Genomic DNA, 22772 nt, shown 5'->3' on the forward strand with positions numbered 1-22772 from the left:
AACAAGTCAGAAGAACTATGTTTTTGTTTACCAGTTTTATTCCATGATCTTTCAAGCAGTTTCGTACCTCTTCTGCCACCCCCTCCCTAAATTTCATTTTTTGAGGTTCTGTCATGATTACTGCTCAGACACATACTCTTGTACACACGACATTATACATTTTTTAAATTTTTATGACTGCTAATCAGGTAACCAGAGCTGCCAACTTCGTTTAATGATTAGTTAGGCCAAGCTTAAAATTGCCACGCTCAAGCAAATAATCACAAGCAATCAACAGTTCGCTCTGTCTTGTGAGTCCTAGCTGGTACTCATTTCTGATTCTCACTCTGTGTAGCGGTCAGACTATGGGTCATACAACATTGTCCACACTGAAAAGTGGCACTGCAAACACTCTCCATTGATAATTATGTTCCTGCTTTTTAAATAAACTTTAAACAAAATAGCATAAATGCTGATGTGCGAATATATTTTGGACAATGCTACACCTAAACACCATTTGCCACGCTGAAAATTCACCCAAAATCGCTTGAGGCTTTACATGGGTGGCAGGTCTGGATAACCTTTACAAACAAAACTCCACAATAATCACAAAAGAGGACAATATGTGACCAGCTCCAACGAAAGGATAACAAAGACGTTGAGACCAAACAGTCAGATATAACAGCAATAAACCTGAGCGGCGTGGCCAAAATTTTGGATTTTGAGATTTTTGCATTTCTGCACTCTACCAAATGTGTTTTATCTATTCTGTAAATATCAATTTCAGATTCGCTTTGCAAATATAACACAAAATGAAGTTTTATTGCACTGCAGATGCGAAACAAGCACCCTTTAACCCCCAAATCATTGTTTATTTCTTCGTTTTTGGCTCACGTAAGTGTAGCCTATGCGATCGTAACTTTGTCTGTCTGCGCGTGCGTTTGTGCGTGTGTGCGTATGTCTGTGGTAGAAACTTTAACATTTCCGAGTCTATGTGTGAGTGGTTATCCAAGACTATGGATAAAGCTCGCATAAGATTACGTCACGGTCAAAAGTGTTTGACGTCAATTAATGCATCATGACGGCATGCCTCCCTGTAGTCTTTCTCTCTCGCGTGGTGTGTGTGGTCTCGGTCATTGTTATTTTGAGCGGGCCGAGACTATTTGGCAGTCGTGTCCCTGTAAGTAGGCTACATGCAGACACAGACAGATCTAGATCTAGTGTCTCTCTTTCTTGCACAGTCGTCACCTAAGCTTACTGTGTGTGTGGGTGTGTATGTGTGACGGAGTGATTGAGTTTGTGTTACTGTTTGTCTATTTCTTACGTGAGCCTTGAAGGCTTCGCCTCTTGTTTGTTCTTAAAATGAAATTTCATTTTCATTTTTTGTGATGCATAATGAAAAAAAAGTTTACATCTAATCATTATCAGTCACTTTCAATTTAGAAGTTAAACTAAAAACCCTGTTGCTTGGGATTTTTTCACACCTGCTTTTCTCAAAATGGCAGCTGGAGTTTTAGCAAACTTTAAATCGCTATAGCTCATCAATGCTAAACAATAGACACTTGCAGTAAAGACCATCTGAAAGCTGGTAATCTTCTCTTTCAAGTGATAACAACAAGTCCAAATGTCAAACGTTACACTTTGTTATCCTTTTGTGGGAGTGGATCACATATATATATATGTGATTGCTTGTAGACCTAGTATCAACAACTGTTGAAAACGTTGCTATCTCAAACACTCTGCATACGCAAATGGAGAAAATTTAAAAAAAACAAAAAAACCAATGAGACCCCCCACCCCTCACACACACAAAATCATCCATTTTGATTGGACACTGCCCATGCAGTCACACTACCAACTACAATAGGTTTTTAAGTTTAACTGCAACAATTTTTCTTATAAAATACATTACCTAATTTCAAGTACAGCAGAAACTCATGACACTGCATTTGTCGTCCATTTCAGATATACTTAATACAGTGAAAACGGTGGGATCACCCAGATAAATTACAATCTGTATTTTGATATTTGAGCAATTGTCTATGCATGATTGATTGATAAAATGATCAAACAACAGAGACATGTTGTACATATACAAACATGGACAAGGAGGGAAAACCCTATCTAAAAAGTATGTGGGACTGCACATTTTGTCATTGTCTCATACACCCTGTATACTCAACTATAGATGGAAGTGAAATGAATATGCTCCCCACCCCACCCCAATACCACACACAAATCACAGAATGTCGATACATGTATACAAAACCCCGGACAAAAATGTACATAAAAGGCTGTGATTAGCATTCAAACTCCAATCTTTTGTGCAAAAAAAACAACCCCCAAAATTAGTCTCAAAAAGAAGAAAATATGAATACAAAAAACAGTAGCAATGAAGGAACGTGTCCTAAATCTCTTGAAGTGGCAGTAGTTACAATTTCTAAAAATAAAATTGCATTAATACATCTTTTTGTTGTTTTTCACCTTGCCACTGTCATCAAATACTGCCTGACATCGAACAAGCTGTCTGCAAGAATCAACGATCAGCGAAAAAGGAATTACAATCCACAAACTGTTCAGAAAGGCAAAGTAAAACCAGAAATAGATTGGATGGTTGAACTCGCTGTGTGTGAAGCCCTCAAAGATTTCGGTGAGAAAGTACAGAGCGTCTCCATACAGCTGACACAGGGACAGAAGGAGTTGAACGACATATCGGTGGCTGGAGTTTTGGATGAATGCTGCAGCTGCAAGGAAGGCTAACGGCCCGTCCACAACAGCTGTGATCCTTTCCATGCACACTGTGAACGTGTCCGAGCTGCAAAGATAGCAAGCATTTTCAAAATTAAAAATCTAAACAGGACCTCGACTGCCTACCACTGTCTAGCTTATCCATAAGAAATAATCTAATTGTATGTAATACTATATTTGTTCACTGTCATCCCCCGCACCAACTGGTTACTTAATTCTTCTCCCTAAGAAATAATTATGATGACAGTTAAAACAGATTGATGGTAAAAACATGCTACAGGGACATTTCTTCATGCACCCCTGCTAACAATCTGATATGCTTTTTTGCTTCTGGTGGATTCAATTCAATCACTGTTGTGCAGTGTTAATTGTTCTCAAACTCAAGAGGATAACAGGTCAGTTCCTCTGAAGTCAAACTTACCTGATGTAGCGGCTGTCACCTTGTCCATACTCTTTCCCTGCAACAACACATTTTACAAATTACATGAATATTTCTAAGAAACAGCTCGATTCTTTTTTATTAACGCAAACAGAGTTCACACACACACAAATGTTTAACAGCTTCCCAACTAACCCTTATCCACAACATGTGTTCTTTGGGAAAACACTGTAATGCATTTGACTTTCAAGGCCATGGCAGTGCATGGTCACATATAGTTCACTCATATGGTGAACAAATGTTGCAGATTGATTAATAAAGTTATGAATAGCTATTCTCCCTGGGTTTTTTTAGTTCATAAACGAGTGGAATTTAACCCCAGGTTATTGCTGTGTATAGATATATTTGCATGAATGTGTGTTTGCCATTTGTGTGACTGTGTGTGTTGGTGTACGTGTAGCCACCGACTATAGAGTATAATCACTTCGCATTCATCCGCAGGAGCGCGTGCACACACGCACACACACACAATTTCTTACAAAGCTGGCCCAGAAAGTCCATGTGCCCTGCCAAGGTAGCATGGAAGTAGCCGAAGTAGCCCTCCAACACGCTGTGAATCAGACCGCAGGCCACAAACCAGCACACGATAAGTCGGCGCGTCACTGACAACGGTTTCCGAGCCGCAAATCCTGTCACCACCCATGTCAGGACGATGAATATTGCAACGATGCCGAAGAATACTGACAGAAGTTCCGTCAAATCCTTGTCGTTGGGCTTGTAGTGGGGTATTTTCAAAGATCTAGGAAAGTAGGGGTGGTTGATAGTTTTCGGAGCCATGCTCGCACCTGATCAGCTGAAAGTGCAACTCTACTGGCACGAGTTCTCTCGACCAATCAAATGCGATGGCACGAGCAAGGGAAATCACCCCGGCAGATTAGGCCAAAAGCAGAGCAGACGACGGTTGTGCTATTCATGTAAAGTGTCCACAACCAAAACAGAAACAATGTGATAAAGACAAATTTGACAAAGTGCCCAATAAAACTCATTCATTAAATTTTAAAATGTGCATGAACATCAAGATAGGCTTATTTGCAGTGGAAAACTGAAATGAGTAAACTCAGTGACAGGCTACGACGGAGTTTTAGTACACCGTCGACAACAACAACAACAACACCAACAACAAGGAAGGGCCGCTTAACATTTATGACAAGTGTTTGCGTCCTACTTTTTCAAATCAGTTATAATGAAGAAGAACTGCCAAAGAAAAACAGTAATCGACGCGTTACTCGTTACTCAGGGACCTATCTAATATCATTAGGTCTATCACGGACTTACGGTCTATGAGTTACTGAATGATCTGGGTGGCCGAGTGGTAACGCACTTGCGCTCGGAAGCGAGAGGTTGCGAGTTCGACCCTGGGCGTTATCAATTTTCTCCCCCCTTTCCTAACTTAGGTGGTGGGTTCAAGTGCTAGTCTTTCCGACGGATGATGAGACGATAAACCGAGGTCCCTTCGTGTAGGCCTACACTACATTGGGGTATGCACGTTAAAGATCCCACGATTGACAAAAGGGTCTTTCCTGGCAAAATTGTATAGGCGTAGATAAAAATGTCCACCAAAATACCCGTGTGACTTGGAATAATAGGCCGCTTCTTGCCCTCCAAACCATTTCTGCGTATCACGTGACACCCGGCTCCGAAGTACGCAAAAGGGAGACCTCCATAGGCTGTTGATCTACTGGCCGATGTGAACTTGATGCGTGATATATTGTGTAAAAAATTCCATCTCACACGGCATACGCGCTTTGAACCTCGGATAAGGCGCTATATAAATACCCGTTATTGACGAGCCGCTCGGCGGGTATACTGAAAGTGGCTTGCAGGTGGAGAAATTTTTTTTCATGGGGGATTTCTGTGACGTATGTGAGGTGGTGACAGGACGTCGCCGTTGGTCTCGGCAAAGAAACTACAATGCAGTGTGTGGTCTCGGTGAGACTGAAAGACAGAGAGCGACAGATACACACAGTGATTCAAGGCGCCCAACTCTAGTAAAGTTGTCGTAGCACGTCCGTCTATGGCCAAAGTGATCCGGGTTCGATTCCCGGCATGGGCGGTCTTTTTTTATTTTTTTTTAATTCTTGTTTACTATTGTTTATTATGAACGTTTTAATGTTTTATTTTACTCTAATAATTTTTTTAATTGTGTAAAATAAATAAATAATTTTTTTTTTTAATTTATTTTATTTACGAGGATTTATATCGCGCACGTATCTCACCACACAAGGCGACTCAAGGCGCATGTTACCTATTAATGCCGTGTGAGATGGAATTTTTTACACAATATATCACGCATTCACATCGGCCAGTAGATCGACTGCCTTTAGGCGCTGCATCCACCTTTCACGGCCTATTATTCCAGGTCACACGGGTATTTTGGTGGACATTTTTATTTACGCCTATACAATTTTGCCAGGAAAGACCCTTTTGTCAATCGTGGGATCTTTAACGTGCACACCCCAATGTAGTGAACACGAAGTAGTGAATCCAAGTGATCCGGGTGGAAAGTGATTCGTCTATGGCCAAAGTGATCTGGGTTCGATTCCCGGCATGGGCGGTCTATTTTTTATTTATTTTTTTAAATTCTTGTTTATTATTGTTTATTATGAACGTTTTAATGTTTTATTTTACTCTAATAATTTTTTTAATTGTGTAAAATAAATAAAAAAAAATTTGTTTTAAATCCACGTGCACAAGACAAAAACTTTCATACTGGGGGAGCGAGCCAGTCTGAAGAGTACTCGGGTCCAGCGCCAGCGTTTTTTATAAGAACTTGGAGTGATTGCGAATTTGCGCGTTTCTCGTGAGTGCTTTCGAAGTTTTGTAATTTGATTTTCCCCAGCGAGTGTTTTTTGGAGGGCACTAGACTGTGATTGCTGGTGCATGTTTTTATTTTTGTTTTTCTTTCTTTGTTTCCGTTTGTAGTCTGTGGTCAAATACCTCACCATGTGCTCAAACAAATCACAGGCACAGGAAATGAACAAGAAAAAGTGTGTCACAAGAATTTGAATTCTAACACAAACATGTGTATGAGTTCATAGACTACCACTGTCGAACCCTTCACTGTACAATGTAAATGAGTACAAAATATAGTCGTCAGTTTGGGAGACATTGTAGAGCACAGGTGAACTTTATCACAAACGGACAACACAAAAAGTACTTTCTTTTCAAACTTGAAAGTTTGTTGTCTATTTTTACCAGGGTCTTTCAAACAAACAATAACATGTGTATTTTTTATGTGAAAAAATTCATCTATTTAACATTGTTGTACTTAAAATCTTAACATCTGCTAACAATTTGCGTATGAATATGTTTTATTCCTGCACTAGAAGGGAAGAAATCAACCTGTGGAAGACGTGCTGTGGTTTGTCTCCCTTCCTTCGAAACCGAAACCGAAACCGTCTGTAACGCTTACAGGGCCTCATAGATATTAGAGTCAACTCTCTCTCCACCCCCCCCCCCCCCCCCCCCCCCGCCCCCGACACCTCCACGCATTCAGCGTAACGGCTTGTACGGCGTGTTACTTCAACATAATATGATAATAATAATAACTTCAACAAGTATTTTTTGGAAAAAAATTAACCTTAACAAGGCCTCAACACAACAGCGCTTCCTGGAATTGCATGGCTGTTACCGGGAAATGTACTGGGTCAAAGGTCCGCCTGACTCGAAAATTTACTGGGGAAAAGACAGTGACTGCAAAAAATCGTGTACTTCATGATTGGTACAATGGCCAACACAAATGTTGTCGGATCAAGTCTACTTCCATTCTTTAGATGGTATATGTTTTTTCAAAGAAATAGTCTTTTACATTGACTACTGCCTTCCCAGGAAACCTGGCCACATCCTCAACAAAGTCAGCCAGAGCTTCGTTTAAGTGTGACAATGGGTCATATATTGGTGCTACATTACTAGCATTCAAATGTGTATTCATGGCAACAGCATTTTGCCATTTACAACAGTTTCACTAACACTGTATTCTTTCTTGCTTTATTATTTTGTGACTCAGTGATAATTTTAAATAAAGTTATTTGCATCATACACTTTGATTTCATTCATTTCTATTTATAACTACTTTTACTACTTTCCCTTCTACACTGTGACATGCCACTGTATGACGCTCATTCAGACCAAAAACAATACCATTCCTACCTGTTGCAACGTCTATCGCTCGCTCTGTCTTTTGGTTCCTTGGTTGATCGATCGGTTTCTTGGCGGAAAACATATTTCTGTCACCAATACCAGTATTATTGCATCACTTCCATAAAGGTAGAGTAGCCTTCTTCCTTTCTGTTAAGCCAATAGGTCTTATTCATTATTGAGCTTTTATTCATAATTGCGCATTACTTTCACAACAATCTTCTTCCTTGATATTGCGATAGTTGTTATCTCCCATTTATGTACAAACGCCGAAAAGACAATTTAACAGGACACATCAACACTATTATTTTGTTTACCTGTACCAACAGGTGTACAACTTCCTGTTTCTTTGATATTGTCAATGTTTCGGCCCGTGTTGATCCTGGGATCAACTGAATTTCTTGTTATTATTATAATAGGGTCACCACCGCACACGGGCCGTGCAAATACAAGGGTATGACGACACTGACCGGCTTGCGTAGAAAGAGCTACATTACATTTTACTGTAATTATTATCATTTGGAGATTTGTGTTGCAAATTCAAGGCTCAGGGAACAGTGACCTCAGGCCGCCATGTCTGTACATGTATACGATAAGACACATCTTACGCATACCAAAAATCAACACTAAGTGTATGGATGTTTTGCCGATGTGCATAATTATGTGTGTGTGTGTGTGTGTGTGTGTGTGTGTGTGTGTGTGTGTGTGTGTGTGTCCAGATACAGCATCACTAATGTCTCAAATGACTTGTTATTTCGTGTGTATCTTTACTCGCATCACTATAAAGTTTGAAGGCAATGCGTTAAGTGGTCACTGAAATGTCCCGTTTTTGTGTGTCTCATTACTCGCAAAAACGGCTTCATTAATGACATTTATACGTCAACATAGTAGTCACCTGGCTGGCTATAGTGGGAGGGTTACTTTTGGTGGTCACATTAGATATTATGTTTTTTGGAAAGTTCGTTTTATTTGCAGCCACAGTTCGGTAAACGACAAATGGCTAAACCCAACCACCTAAGAATGAGAAGCGTTTTTGTAACATGACCCATATTCTGCAAAAATGCAGCCATGACGCAGGGGGTAGGTTACAAAAAAAGTCATGTACCGCTTGACTGCATACGGATATAAGCAAATTATACCTTAAACGAAAGCTAAAGATTGTTGCCATCAGACAGCAAGTAAAATGCCTAATTCGTATACACAGTTTTATTTTTAACAACATCTGTATAACATGCGGACGACAAAACAGGAAATGCCATTTTCTCAATCGATATGTATAGCTAACTGAACGCCGGGTTGAAACCGCAATCAAAAACATCTTGAAAATTGTTTATTCTCACAGCTAGAATTATTTTACATCAACAATTGTTAATTTACCGAGGAAAACAACAGTCATATAAGATAAATAATGGATGATTCTGAATCAACTCCGAAAACCGAACCGGGTCGAAGCAAAAAAGAGTTTACACATACACAGGCTTGAAAAAGGATAATTTGGTTCAATATGTTAGATTTTTACCCATAACGTTAAAGATCAGCTCAATATAAAAGGAAAGTGATCATTGTAAAAGGATTTTGCTATCGCAAAATAATTCAACTTCCGGTTTTACCACATGGCGTCCATAATATTATCACTTTATTACATAGCGTGCATTTGTCAGAAATTATACTAAATGTTGGAAGCGATCTTAAAGTGAAAGTAACGTTTAATAAAAGTATGCGCATTTACTTATTGATTGATATATGACTAAAATAATGGACATGTAATTTAAACGTACAATACGACATTTTGTACACTACCTCTCTAAAAAAACCGCGACTATGACCGACCGATATGTATGTGTAAATTAGGTCATTGTTAGTGATGAAAACGGGTTTTTTTAAAAAGATAACACGCAAACTGTGAAGTTCAAGGCCATAAATGATTTTAGTACGACTTCTTCAAAACAGGTCTGTTTTTCACTCCACCAGTTTCAGTTTTAATAAAATATATGTATAGCTGTCATTTTCAAAAAACCTTATCTGCAATTCACTTAACCAAATACACCATGAACCCAGAAGATATTAGAGTGAGACACTTTACAGTGAAATATGTTATGATTCCCCTTATTTCAAAATATATGCATTTTAATTGGCAGACACGATTCACGTCGTAGGTACGTGTCGTCTGGTGAGGCAACTGTTAGCATTTTTTGTCGTAAGAATTGACATTTTTAAACATAAATCATGGACAAAAAACTAATTCTACAAAAAGTGCAGGTTTTCTTGGTATAGTCAGTTAAAGCATCTTAAAATTCAAGAAATTGTGCAATTACGTGTATGTATTTGAAATGGCAGACAATATTGAATGAAAGTGATTTTTGACTGATTGAAACCCTACCCCCACTAACAAAATGGGCCCTGAGATTAGGGGTGTTAGTTAAAGATGACTGAATAATGGCTATGCTTTTCCCCTAAAGTATTCAAAACCTAAACATATTCATAGGCAAGATGTTCTACATTAACACAATTAACTTTTTAAACATATACATATGCTTAGTACACGATACTTCCGGTTTTTCTACCGGATGACTTATACATTTAGGGGGTAAACACCTTATCGTAGAAAAAGCTTTATTTTCAAAAAGTGCAAGTAATTATTAAAAATCATACATAATATTTATATATAGGAGTTAATTTTCCTTCGAAAGTCATTTGTTTCAAGTGGCAGACAATGTCAGTTGGACAGTTAGGCCTACATGTACGTAAAGCGTATAACTGTTGTCTGTGATTAGTGCATTGTGGACACATTGGCACCATTTGATCCTAAATGCTAAACGATGTCGTGATCATACTACAGTTTTAGGATAATTTTACATCGCATCGATTACTAAATTGATGGTAGAATTTCACTGATAAATTCTATTTCCGGTAGCGTCAGTGCCGTTATCTTTTTCTTTTTGTAATAAGGTAATAACGAATGAACCACGTGTCACACTCTTATGCTAGTCTTTAAATGACAATTCCAATTCTAGTAAGTTAAAAGGCATGTATTGCGCGTTACATACATTTATACCCCCCCCCCCCCCCCAGGATTACAATGCAAGTAAACACATATAAAGAGATAGTAACGTTTTACATGGTTACACGTTCAGTAGTGAACGTAACGTGTGGTTTAACAAAATTACTTGCACATACAATAGTGAAGTCTGTCTGTGTGTCTTTGTTTGTGTGTTTGTCTATGTCTGTCTGTGTGTTCGTATGTTTGTCTCTCCCTCTGTCTGTCTATCAGTCTGTCTATCAGTCTGTCTATCTCTCTCTTTCTCTCTGTGTCTCTGTCTGTCTGTCTGTCTGTCTGTCTCTGTCTGTCTGTCTGTCTGTCTCTCTCTCTCTCTCTCTCTGCGAGGTAGGTGCACTTAAAGAGAAAGCAATACAGAAAGAAATGCATTTCTCTACCAAGAATGAAGTTTGCCTGTCTGTATGTTTGTGTGCGTGTTTTTTGGTTGCGTAAGTGTTTCTCTATAAGCATCTCTACGTCTTTGTTCGCGTACATAAGTGCGTGCGTGCAGGTGTGGGTGTTTCTGTCTCGGTTTGTCTCACTGTGTGTATGTCTGTCATTTTGTCGGTATGTTTGTGTATGTGTCTTTGTGTGTGTGTGTGTGTGTGTGTGTGTGTGTGTGCGCGTGCGTGCGTGCGTGCGCGCGCGCGCGTGTGTGTATGCGTGCGTGCGTGTGTGTGTGCATGTGTGTGTAAGTGTGTGTGTGTGTGTGTGTGTGTGTGTGTGTGTGTGATTGCAATTATTCCTCCTTTTTACATTTAGTCAAGTTTTGACTAAATGTTTTAACGTAGAGGGGGGAATCGAGACGAGGGTCGTGGTGTATGTGCGTGTGTGTGTGTGTGTCTGTGTGTGTGTGTAGAGCGATTCAGACTAAACTACTGGACCGATCTTTATGAAATTTGACATGAGAGTTCCTGGAAATGATATCCCCAGACATATTTTTCATTTTTTTGATAAATGTCTTTGATGACGTCATATCCGGCTTTTCGTGAAAGTTGAGGCGGCACTGTTACGCTCTCATTTTTCAATTAAATTGGTTGAAATTTTGGTCAACTAATCTTCGACAAAGCCCAGACTTCGGTATTGCATTTCAGCTTGGTGGCTTAAAAATTAATCAATGACTTTGGTCATTAAAAATCTGAAAATTGTAAAAATATATTTTTTTTTATAAAACGATCCAAATTTACGTTCATCGTATTCTCCATCATTTTCTGATTCCAAAAACATATAAATATGTTATATTTGGATTAAAAGCAAGCTTTAAAAATTAAAAATATAAAAATTATTATCAAAATTAAATTTTCGTAATCAATTTAAAAACACTTTCATCTTATTCCTTGTTGGTTCCTGATTCCAAAAACATATAGATATGATATGTTTGGATTAAAAACACGCTCAGAAAGTTAAAACGAAGAGAGGTACACAAAAGCGTGCTATCCTTCTCAGCGCAACTACTACCCCGCTCTTCTTGTCAATTTCACAAAAATAAACAGATAATGACGTCATTTTAATTGGCACAAACGTGTACATGAATGCCTTCCCTTTCGAATGATTTACAGTTATAGAATTTCTGTCAAGCGGTTTAAGTTTTATGTCCGTTTTATGAACCCAACCCTCAAAACAAGAATAGTAACGCCAAAGAAGGAAAACATACACACAAACCAACGTTTTTCTCACCGGTGGTTTGGAATATTGCCCCAAAACTTTAGATTTAGTGTTGTGGTGTTAAAATCTATCAGAAAAATGTGTTTGCTAACGTGACGCCAAAAAGTAACCAAAACGGTCTTTAGCCGACTGACTATAGTCTCAGTATCGCCATACACGCCTTGATACAACGAATAATGTAACAATTGTTACATTATTCGTGGCGGATGTAGCTTTTCCTTAAAATTGCTATTGAGATTTTCTCTATAAATATAATTCACTGGGAAACACCAGACTGATAATTATTGTGATGCACACAAATTCGTGCGTAATGATGCGAATGACCCTTCACTCAGTGAGGTCAAGAACAAACGGTTTATAAGAGTGTCCAGGAGAAATTATTTTTGCTTTCTTACATTCGAGGTTTTTCTTATCTTGAGACTCCGCATATATAAGAAATATTGTGTTCTTATGTATGGGAGGAAAAACAAATGTCATCATATTTTTGGAAATGCATTGCATTATATGCCCGCAGGCAGGTGCATGAATAATGTGTATGAGATAATGAATATTTATGTCTGTAAATGTGCCTGCAAATTAATAATATGTGTATTTTAATGTGTTATTCCCGACTTGTGGTAGGGTTTGGGACACAGCATATGGTGGCCGCCATTATTAGCCTCGGCTTTCCCATATGTGTGTGGGGCGCCTTTAAACCTCCTGTTAAAATACACGTGGAAAAAACACTTTTGGACAGGAATTAAGATAAGTGTCGTCGCAGTTGTGTTTGCTTGTTTTGGGATGGGTTTTTTTTTCCGACATCAGGTCCAATCTTTTTCGTTCTGTAACTTGTTCTTTTCTTTGATTCTATGTTCCTAAACCTTTATTCGTAACTAAAAATGTGTCTAGTTTCTAATGGAGTTCCATATCGATACACACCGACACATATTTTGCAAGCACAAGAAGAGTAATTGCTATCTGAGTGTAAATATTCAGAATTATGTACAATACCAATGAATAATTATACAAATTAGATTGTTGTTTGCTTTTTTAAGATAAAATTTCTGTTTATTGTTTTACCAATATTTTTGTTTGTTACAGGAATAGAACAAAAGGTCAATGAAATCTATTTCTTTAACACAATACGAGCTATGTTAAATATGCACTATGGGATTTACCCATTCTAACAACAGAATATTTATGGAATGTAGTACGAAGGCTACCACAACGCAACAGTCTTAATCTTGTTTCTTTCATTAAACTGGTAACATTGTTTTTGTACAAGCTCAAAACCGAATTTATATTTCCAAAATAGTGCTGTAATAGGTTTGCCTGTGTTTTGTTAGGGATTATTCGGATATCTGCAGGGAATTCATGAAAAACGTTTAACAGCAAATGTGTGTTGCAACAAGTGATTTGTAAAAACATTTTACAAATCACGTCGAACCTAAAACCCATTTGGCCGCCATGCCGTTTCACCGCCATTCCATTTCGCCCCCATCCCATTGTCGCGACATTTCACAAGCCAAGCGTCATTTTACTACCCGTGTCATAACAATAGCGCGACATCCCATTTTGACACCATCCCATTTGGCCGCCATCCCATTTTTGATTTATTCTTCTTGCCAAGCCTCACTATTCCGTTTACGCGAAATCCCATTTTTGCCACAATCCAAAATGTCGCGAAATAGGGATGGTGGCGAAATGGGATGACGGCAAAGCGGCATGGCGACAAAATAGAATGTGGCACTAGTGGTATGACACGGTGGTAAAATGACACTTGGCCAGTGAAATGTCGCGAAAATGGGATGGGGGCGATATGGGATAACGGCGAAACGGGATTGCGCCAAAATGGGATGTGGAGCTACAGTAATGGTAAATTACATGGTGGTAAAATGACATTTGGCCTGTAAAATGTCGCGAAAATGGGATGGAGGCGAAATGGGCTAACGGCGAAACGGGATTGCGCAAAAATGGGATGTGGAGCTAATGGTACATGATTTATGGTGGTAAAATGACACTTGGCCTGTGAAATGTCGCGAAATGGGATGGGGGTGAAATGGGATAACGGCGAAACGGGACTAATAGATCCCTTGACTTTGGGGTAGAGCGACTATGTTACTGCTAGCTTTCCACTGGGAGGAAGCGACCCGAATTTCCAAGCGATGGGACAAAAAAGTAACAAGTCGCGTAAGGCGAAAATACAACATTTAGTCAAGTAGCTGTCGAACTCACAGAATGAAACTGAACGCAATGCCATTTTTCAGCAAGACCGTATACTCGTAGCATCGTCAAGTCCACCGCTCATGGCAAAGGCAGTGAAATTGACAAGAAGAGCGGGGTAGTAGTTGCGCTAAGAAGGATAGCACGCTTTTCTGTACCTCTCTTTGTTTTAACTTTCTGAGCGTGTTTTTAATCCAAACTTATCATATCTATATGTTTTTGGAATCAGGAACCGACAAGGAATAAGATGAAAGTGCTTTTAAATTGATTTCGAAAATTTAATTTTGATAATAATTTTTATATATTTAATTTTCAGAGCTTGTTTTTAATCCAAATATAACATATTTATATGTTTTTGGAATCAGAAAATAATGGAGAATAAGATGAACGTAAATTTGGATCGTTTTATAATTTTTTTTTTTTTTTTACAATTTTCAGATTTTTAATGACCAAAGTCATTCATTAATTTTTAAGCCACCAAGCTGAAATGCAATACCGAAGTCTGGGCTTTGTCGAAGATTACTTGACCAAAATTTCAACCAATTTGGTTGAAAAATGAGGGTGTGACAGTGCCGCCTCAACTTTCACGAAAAGCCGGATATGACGTCATCAAAGACATTTATCAAAAAAATGAAAAAAACGTTCGGGGATTTCATACCCAGGAACTCTCATGTCAAATTTCATAAAGATCGGTCCAGTAGTTTAGTCTGAATCGCTCTACACATGTACACATACACAGACACACACACACACACACACACACACACCAGGGGTGGGCACCTGTCGCATTGTCGCATTTTTTTGCGACAAGGGAAGCCGATTTTGCGATAGGCGAAATTGCGACAAGTTGCGACAGAGTGCTCTTTTTAAATTTGCTATGTGTTTTTTTCCCCAGATCTATTTTAGCTGATTCCAAGGCTACAACAGTGAGTACCAACAGGTGTATGCCCAAGTGTATTGACTGGTATGTTAAGTGTATGTTAAGGGGCAAACAGGCGATTTTCCACAAAAATCAGTGACAAAATCTGCTGCCAGAAACTGGCAATTATCACCCTCAGAATGCACCAGATTGTACCATTTGCTTCCTTTTTTTCAAAAATTTTCCGGGGGGGCATGCCCCCGGACCCCCCTAGCAAACTAGGCGCTTCGCGCCGTCGACTTGGCGCTTCGCGCCAAGTTCTGCTACAAACAATATTACTTTCGCTACAAGCAAAGATATTGTGCCCACCCCTGCACACACACACACACACACACACACACACACACACACACACACACACACGCACATACACCACGACCCTCGTCTCGATTCCCCCCTCTACGTTAAAACATTTAGTCAAAACTTGACTAAATGTAATGACTTTTTTTTTTCTCAATAGATCCCTTCACTTTGGAGATGATGAGTTAAATATCGGGCGCACGTGATTTGTAAAACATTTTACATTTTTACAAATCACGGGTTAACATGTGTGCCCAAAGTGGGTATCTGATTGGCTGCGGACCTGGGTGCACGAAGCGGGCGTTCTGATGGGCTGTTATGACGGTTAGCCCGGAGAGATGATGATGATAATTAGTTTTAACGTCCTCTTAGAACCATTTGGCCTATCTTGGGACAGGTAGAGTTAATATGCATTATGTGGGGACAAGACACTGGACAAACATGCAAACAGAGAACACATATGATCGTGTTATATATCATCTGGAAGTCTGTTGTTGCGATATTTCAAAATGTGGATGGAAGTAATGATTGTGTACGCGGAATATGCTTGGACTGAAGCGGTTTTGTAGGCTTATTTGCTTTTTATGTATGTAGAATATGTTTATATTTGTGGCTGAATAATGATTAATAAAAAAAATAAAAAAAATAAAAAAAAGCCCGGAGAGAGAGAACGAGGGGAGAGAGAAAGAGGGAGTGGGGGTTAGGAGTGGAGGGGGAGGGGGGTAGAATCAGAGTATAACGGCGTGTGTCTATCTGTCTGTGCATGTGTGCGAGTGGCGTCACTGATTCTGCAAACAGCGTGCATGCCATGTGAGTGACATGTGATTTTTGAGAGTGGATGCTAACCCTAACCCGAGACTGTATTATGAGCTATTTTACACTTTTTCTAATCTAAGTCTAACTTTTTCTAAGTTGAAAAAAGGGCTACCCCCGAATAATGTAACAATTGTTACATTATTCGGGGGCGGCTGTTACATTTTTCGTTTTTGTTACATAATTCGTTGTATCACGCCTGCATACTGCCGCATACATTCTTCTTATATTTTATAGTAGGACATACGTCAAACTTTAACGTTTGCCGTTCAGTGTGTGTTCGCGTCGCACCGTCGGTGTAGCGTCATGAAATTCAATAGGAAAAATCAGCTAGTCGTATACATATCAAAGTATGTTGACGTGCAGCTGTATTGTCAGAAGTAAATCAGTCGTGCACCAAGAAAGCTTAGTGTGTTTGCCAAGCAACGGATAGTAACATTCTAGATTAGTATTCAAACTGCTGACACGTAAAGTTGGCATAACGTTGACAGCAACATTTGACGAGGAAGAACAGAACTAACTTTCTATGAAAAGTTAATAGTTGTATTCTGACTGGTGCACTCAGTAAAATTCACTTTTTGGTAAAAACAATATGCATTTTTTTCACCCTTTTCATAGCCACATTTTAAACGTAATGATTGTGTTACCTTTAGTTAGGTTTCCATAAATATAGGGTGGTAAAAATATGTTTACCCATTTTCATTTTGCTCTCAGATTTTCGTTCCACCAGATTTTCGTTTGATTTCCAGACAGACCCTGAAATGTATGAAGATCTCCATTTGAAGTACATTGATCAGACGGGTGCAGTGGCCTAGTGGTGAAGACGCCGGCCTCCCAAGGTGGGTTAAGAGTGGAGATTCTTCGGTCTCCCAGGTCAACTTATGTGCAGACCTCATAACTCATAACTCATAACTCATAACATTTTATTGATCCAACAAAGGAAATTAAATTGGTCATCAGCACATATAGGTCATTAATTAATAATTATAAAAGAATAAGAGAAGAAAATTCGTAAAACCCATGATAACAACAACAACAAAAATATCTGAAGTAATATATGTACAACTACAATACCCTTTTTACTTGCACACATGACACACCGACACACCAACACACATGCATACATACCTACATACATACCTACATACATACATACATACATACATACATACATACATACATACATACATACATACATACATACATACATACATACATACATACATACATACATACATACATACATTCCATGTTAAAGACCTACCATGCAGTGCCTAATTACCCCCTTTCGTGTGTACACGCACGCACAAGACCAAGTGCGCACGGAAAAGATCCTGTAATCCATGTCAGATTTCGGTGGGTTATAAAAACACGGAAATACCCAGCATGCTTCCTCCTAAAGCGGCGTATGGCTGCCTAAATGGCGGGGTAAAAACGGCCATACACGTAAAAATCCACTCAGTGCAAAAAACCCACAAGTGAACGTGGGAGTTTCAGCCCATGAACGCAGAAGAAGAAGAAGAACTACATTGATCAAAATACTGCGATTCAGGAATACCTAAGCCAACGCTTATGTAACGATCAGGTTAGTTGAATGCACATAGGAGAGACTGCTTTGAAAAGGGACATGTGCCATTCAGAAAACTACTGAATCTTGTGTAGCCAGCCAGATTCTGAGCATAATTTTGACTGCCGGCATTTTCAGTTTAAACTCACAATATAGGATTGATCATTTTAAGACTTGCCATGAAGAGTTCTCATGCCAACAGTCTTGACTGATTTACAATGGGTTCTGATTTCTTACACTTCAGTTTTGTGGATATTACATGAAACCTTAACTAAACGCCCTACCTAACTCAACTGAATCTCATTTTACTAGTCGCATTGATCAAGTAAAACAAGACTCGCTTTTTTTCGAAAGATAACACTCAAGAGATTGAGATAGTCAATGGCAAGGTGGGCAACAATCCAACAACAGATAGACTGCCAAAGTTACACAATTCAGAATAAACAAATAATAAACGTTCCAATTATCTACCATTCTTGTTTGCTTTTTACATTCAGTCAAGTTTTGACTAAATGTTTTAACATCAAGGGGGGAATCGAAACGAGGGTCGTGGTGTATGTGTGTGCGTGTGTGCGTGCGTGCGTGCGTGCGTGCGTGCGTGTAGAGCGATTCAGACCAAACTACTGGACCGATCTTTATGAAATTTGACATGAGAGTTCCTGGGTATGATATCCCCGAACGTTTTTTTCATTTTTTTGATAAATGTCTTTGATGACGTCATATCCGGCTTTTCGTGAAAGTTGAGGCGGCACTGTCACGCTCTCATTTTTCAACCAAATTGGTTGAAATTTTGGTCAAGTAGTCTTCGACAAAGCCCGGACTTCGGTATTGCATTTCAGCTTGGTGGCTTAAAAATTAATTAATGACTTTGGTCATTAAAAATCTGAAAATTGTAAAAAAAAATTATTTTTTTCTAAAACGATCCAAATTTACGTTCATCTTATTCTCCATCATTTGCTGATTCCAAAAACATATAAATATCTTATATTCGGGTTAAAAACAAGCTCTGAAAATTAAATATATAAAAATGATTATCAAAATTAAATTTTTGAAATCATTTTAAAAACACTTTCATCTTATTCCTTGTCGGTTCCTGATTCCAAAAACATATAGATATGATATGTTTGGATTAAAAACACGCTCAGAAAGTTAAAACAAAGAGAGGTACAGAAAAGCGTGCTATCCTTCTCAGCGCAAGTACTACCCCGCTCTTCCTGTCAATTTCACTGCCTTTGCCGTGCGCGGTGGACTGACGATGCTACGAGTATACGGTCTTGCTGCGTTGCATTGCGTTCAGTTTCATTCTGTGAGTTCGACAGCGACTTGACTAAATGTTGTATTTTCGCCTTACGCGACTTGTTTATTATGGCAAGGTGGACTTAAAACTTCGAGTTAGCGTAAGGTGATCGTTGGTGACTATTATTGCCACCAGTACCCTGGTTTTCCACGCTTCCTGATTGTTCGACTTTACTGACAAACTGTAGGTTGTTGTGTACGGTAAACGTATTTCCTCCATCAAAATTCCTCTTGCAAAAACACCTATCTGTCTAAGTAGGCGTCGGCCATTTGTTGTTCCTGATTCACAGTAGGCCTTACAGAGATTAATAGCATCATAACGTATAACCTCATAGATTCTACGCTTCATTCGAAAATCAAATGAAAATCGGATCAAACAAACATTTGGGAGCAAACTGAAAACCGGGTAAATGTTTATGAGCCACCCTATGTGTGCGTGTGTGTGTGTGTGTGTGCGCGTGCGTGCGTGAGTGCGTGTGTTTGTGTGTGTGCGTGCGTGCGTGTGTCTGCGTGTCTGTGTGTGAGTGAGTTTGTGTGTGTGTGTGTGCGCGCGCGCGCGCGTGTGTGCGTGTGTGTGTGCGTGCGCGTGCCTGAGCGGGTGTGCGTGTGTGCGTGCGTGCGTGCGTGCGTGCATGCGTGCGTGTGTGTGTGTTAGATGATAGTGTCCTTTATAGCTTTGGAGGCATGTGTGGATGTAAAGGATCACTGATCATTAGTTAAATAGACAATGTGACTATTCACACCCCAGAAAACGCACCAAACAGATTGTTCTGACGTACCGATCGAAAGTGTATGTGATAGGTCCTGTCAGTTACATGTGAAGTTTTGCTGGCTGATTCATGGCTCTGCGTTTTCGATGGTAGCTGAAACACGTTTGTTGTCACTTCGGATGAGTTTTACAGCGTCAAGAAATTGATTTATCAGTTTAAAACAGATGTTAACAATCCATCATAACCACACACAAATTGTGAGGATACACGTTTTCGCCGGTTCACGCCGTGGATCGTGTAACTCTGCATTTGCGCCACCGCAACTTTTTATCGCTTCACGCCGACGAAGAGGCAAGCTGCGAGGTAGGTCTCTCGAATGATCAATTAAATTGTTAGAATGCTAGGCACTCAGCATGTTCTCAAGTGTTGCATTTCACATACTTATATCCTTAGCTATATTTCTGTATATATTTTTTGATGCTTTGATGGCCCTGGTGATCGTGACGATCTGTTTTTCTTCTCGTTTCCCCATGTTCTGGGCATATTTTCAGTTTCTGCGTCAAATGCAACAAAACGGAGATTACTGGTTATTCTTGGACATGTTCACTGATAACTTCAATGTTTTATGAATCTCCACGTGTAGTTTCTCTGTATATAGTTCCATATATACTTTGCAAGAAGCAGATAAAAACAGAGTGTCAACAACTCTCTGTAATTCGCCACCGCATCAATTCAATGTTAGATGTAACTCGTCACCGCATTTTTTGTTATTCGCCACCGCACTACGCAAATTGTTATTTTCAAACGCATCAACATCGTGGAGGCATTTAAACCTTTATTTTTGTCACAAAACTGACAGCAATTGATAGGAGCATTTTAACTTTAGTGCTGCAAGTTTTAAACTCAGGGGCGTGGCGTGATCTTGCCTATGCAACGGATTTAAAGGCACCATGAGTTGACAAATCAAACTGTAGTATTTTTTCTTCTTCTTCTTCTTCTTCTTCTTCTTCTTCTTCTTCTTCTTCTTCTTCTTCTTCTTCTTCTTCTGTATGAAAAGTATGCTTATCTGTACTTGAGTGTATAACCCACATGTACTGGAATGTGCTTTTATATATATATATATATATGACCCCCCCAAAAAAATCCCTGGGACTGTGAGATTCAAGAGGTTTAGGGTATGATGACATCAATAGGAAATATAACAGTGCTTACCGTAAGAGTGAAAAAATACTATATTTACAAGTGGGAAATGCATCGATGACTGCTAGTGATGATCTGAACAGATTACGCAGCAAAATAAAGACACATCAGAACATGAAGACCAACGTTTTCACCAATGAGATTTCACTTCTAGGAAGGCACGCTGATGAAAAGTTTTTCCTCGTGTTCTCTTATGCATTCATTTACATTCGGAAGATTGACTACACATACAAGAATGTACAAAAACGTTCCGCATGGTTTGAACATTACTTAGTGTAAGGCGACGAATGGCAGGATGGATAGCGTACTGCCCCTATGATCCACTTGATTTCCTTGGCCGCGGGTTCAATCTCTTGCCGGGACAGTTCATAAAGTAAATTTGGGTTTACGCTATGCATTAAAAGCTTGTCGTCAGTGGTTTTCTTCCGGGTCCTACCAGTTTGTTTTCCTCCACCATTTCAAAACTGTAAATTAATTCTGCCCCTGCAAACATTAAAAAAAAGTTATCTTTCCAAATTCTGATTTCCTAATTGCAGCTTTAATCCTTCGTACCACATGGTGAGTGTGTGTTGTACGATTGTCACCATGTGAGCGTACGTGTTGAAACAAAGCGCCGCACTTTGAGCTCGTAATGAGAAATCGCGCGTATTAAATTTAATTATTATTATTATTATTAGTTACTGGCAAGCTGCTCAGATCAGCCCCCCCTCCCACGCACACAAACCCAACTTATTTTATATCAGTGAAACTAACCTCTCTATGCATTTTTTTTCTCAATTTATTTATTTAATTTATTTATTCTTTTTTTACAACCCACTGCCAAAACATTTCAATTTTGTTTGTAGTGGACATGTTTCTACATCCCCTGACCATGATCATTTTCATTTCTAATGTCTGATTTCTTTGTCTCCTCCATTTTATTTTTTTAAAGGCATATGCTTGTTGCAGTACACTCCACAATCTTAATCAATGTTTATGTCACACAGGATTGGAACCAAATTGTGGGGCCAAATACCACATAATTCTAACATTCTTAAGCTTCGTTGGTGTTTATGTGTGTGAAATAATTCTAAAATTCAGTCATTCATATTACCAGCGACGGGCGCTGTGGCGTGGTGGTAAGACGTCGGCCTCCAAAGCGGAAGGTCGAGGGTTCGAATCCCGGCCGCGGCCGCCTGGTGGGTTAAGTGTGGAGATTTTTCTGATCTCCCAGGTCAACTTATGTGCAGACCTGCTAGTGGCTTATCCCCCTTCGTGTGTATACGCAAGCACAAGACCAAGTGCGCACGAAAAAGATCCTGTAATCCATGTCAGAGTTCGGTGGGTTATAGAAACACGAAAATACCCAGCATGTTTCCTCCGAAAGCGGCGTATGGCTGCCTAAATGGCGGGGTAAAAACGGTTATACACGTAAAATTCCACTCGTGCAAAAACACGAGTGTACGTGGGAGTTTCAGCCCACGAACGCAGAAGAAGAAGAAGAAGAAGAAGAAGAAGATACCAGCGACAACACAAAAACTCATCAGTTTGACGCTGGAAGAGAAAAGAACGCCTCTGACAGACGTGACGTTTTTCGGGAAAGAAGAATGACGAAGAATGTGGGAGTGAAACGCCGCCAGGTGCGTCTCAGAAACGTGTTCTACAAAAGCTGAACTATACACTGAACTGAACAACTCCAAATCAATATTTTCAATTGGAAGTGACAGAATCACTGAACTCTTCAACATATTATGCAATTCATTAGACAAGTTGCAGTGGTG

At 39.3% G+C, this 22772-nt stretch overlaps 1 protein-coding gene across 1 annotated transcript; it reads right to left on the bottom strand.

Annotated features, from left to right (window-relative positions):
- Positions 1–4001, bottom strand: LOC138965117 (3-beta-hydroxysteroid-Delta(8),Delta(7)-isomerase-like). The gene is made up of 3 exons (XM_070337247.1): positions 3646–4001; positions 3149–3185; positions 1–2794 (listed from the first exon to the last, which is right to left on the bottom strand). Exons 1-3 carry the CDS (start codon positions 3941–3943, stop codon positions 2437–2439), a joined length of 693 nt encoding a protein of 230 aa, XP_070193348.1. The 5' UTR covers positions 3944–4001; the 3' UTR covers positions 1–2436.
- Between the last annotated feature and the right edge of the window lie 18771 nt (positions 4002–22772).

Source organism: Littorina saxatilis, linkage group LG4, assembly GCF_037325665.1.
Source record: "Littorina saxatilis isolate snail1 linkage group LG4, US_GU_Lsax_2.0, whole genome shotgun sequence".
NCBI classification, from domain to species: domain Eukaryota; kingdom Metazoa; phylum Mollusca; class Gastropoda; order Littorinimorpha; family Littorinidae; genus Littorina; species Littorina saxatilis.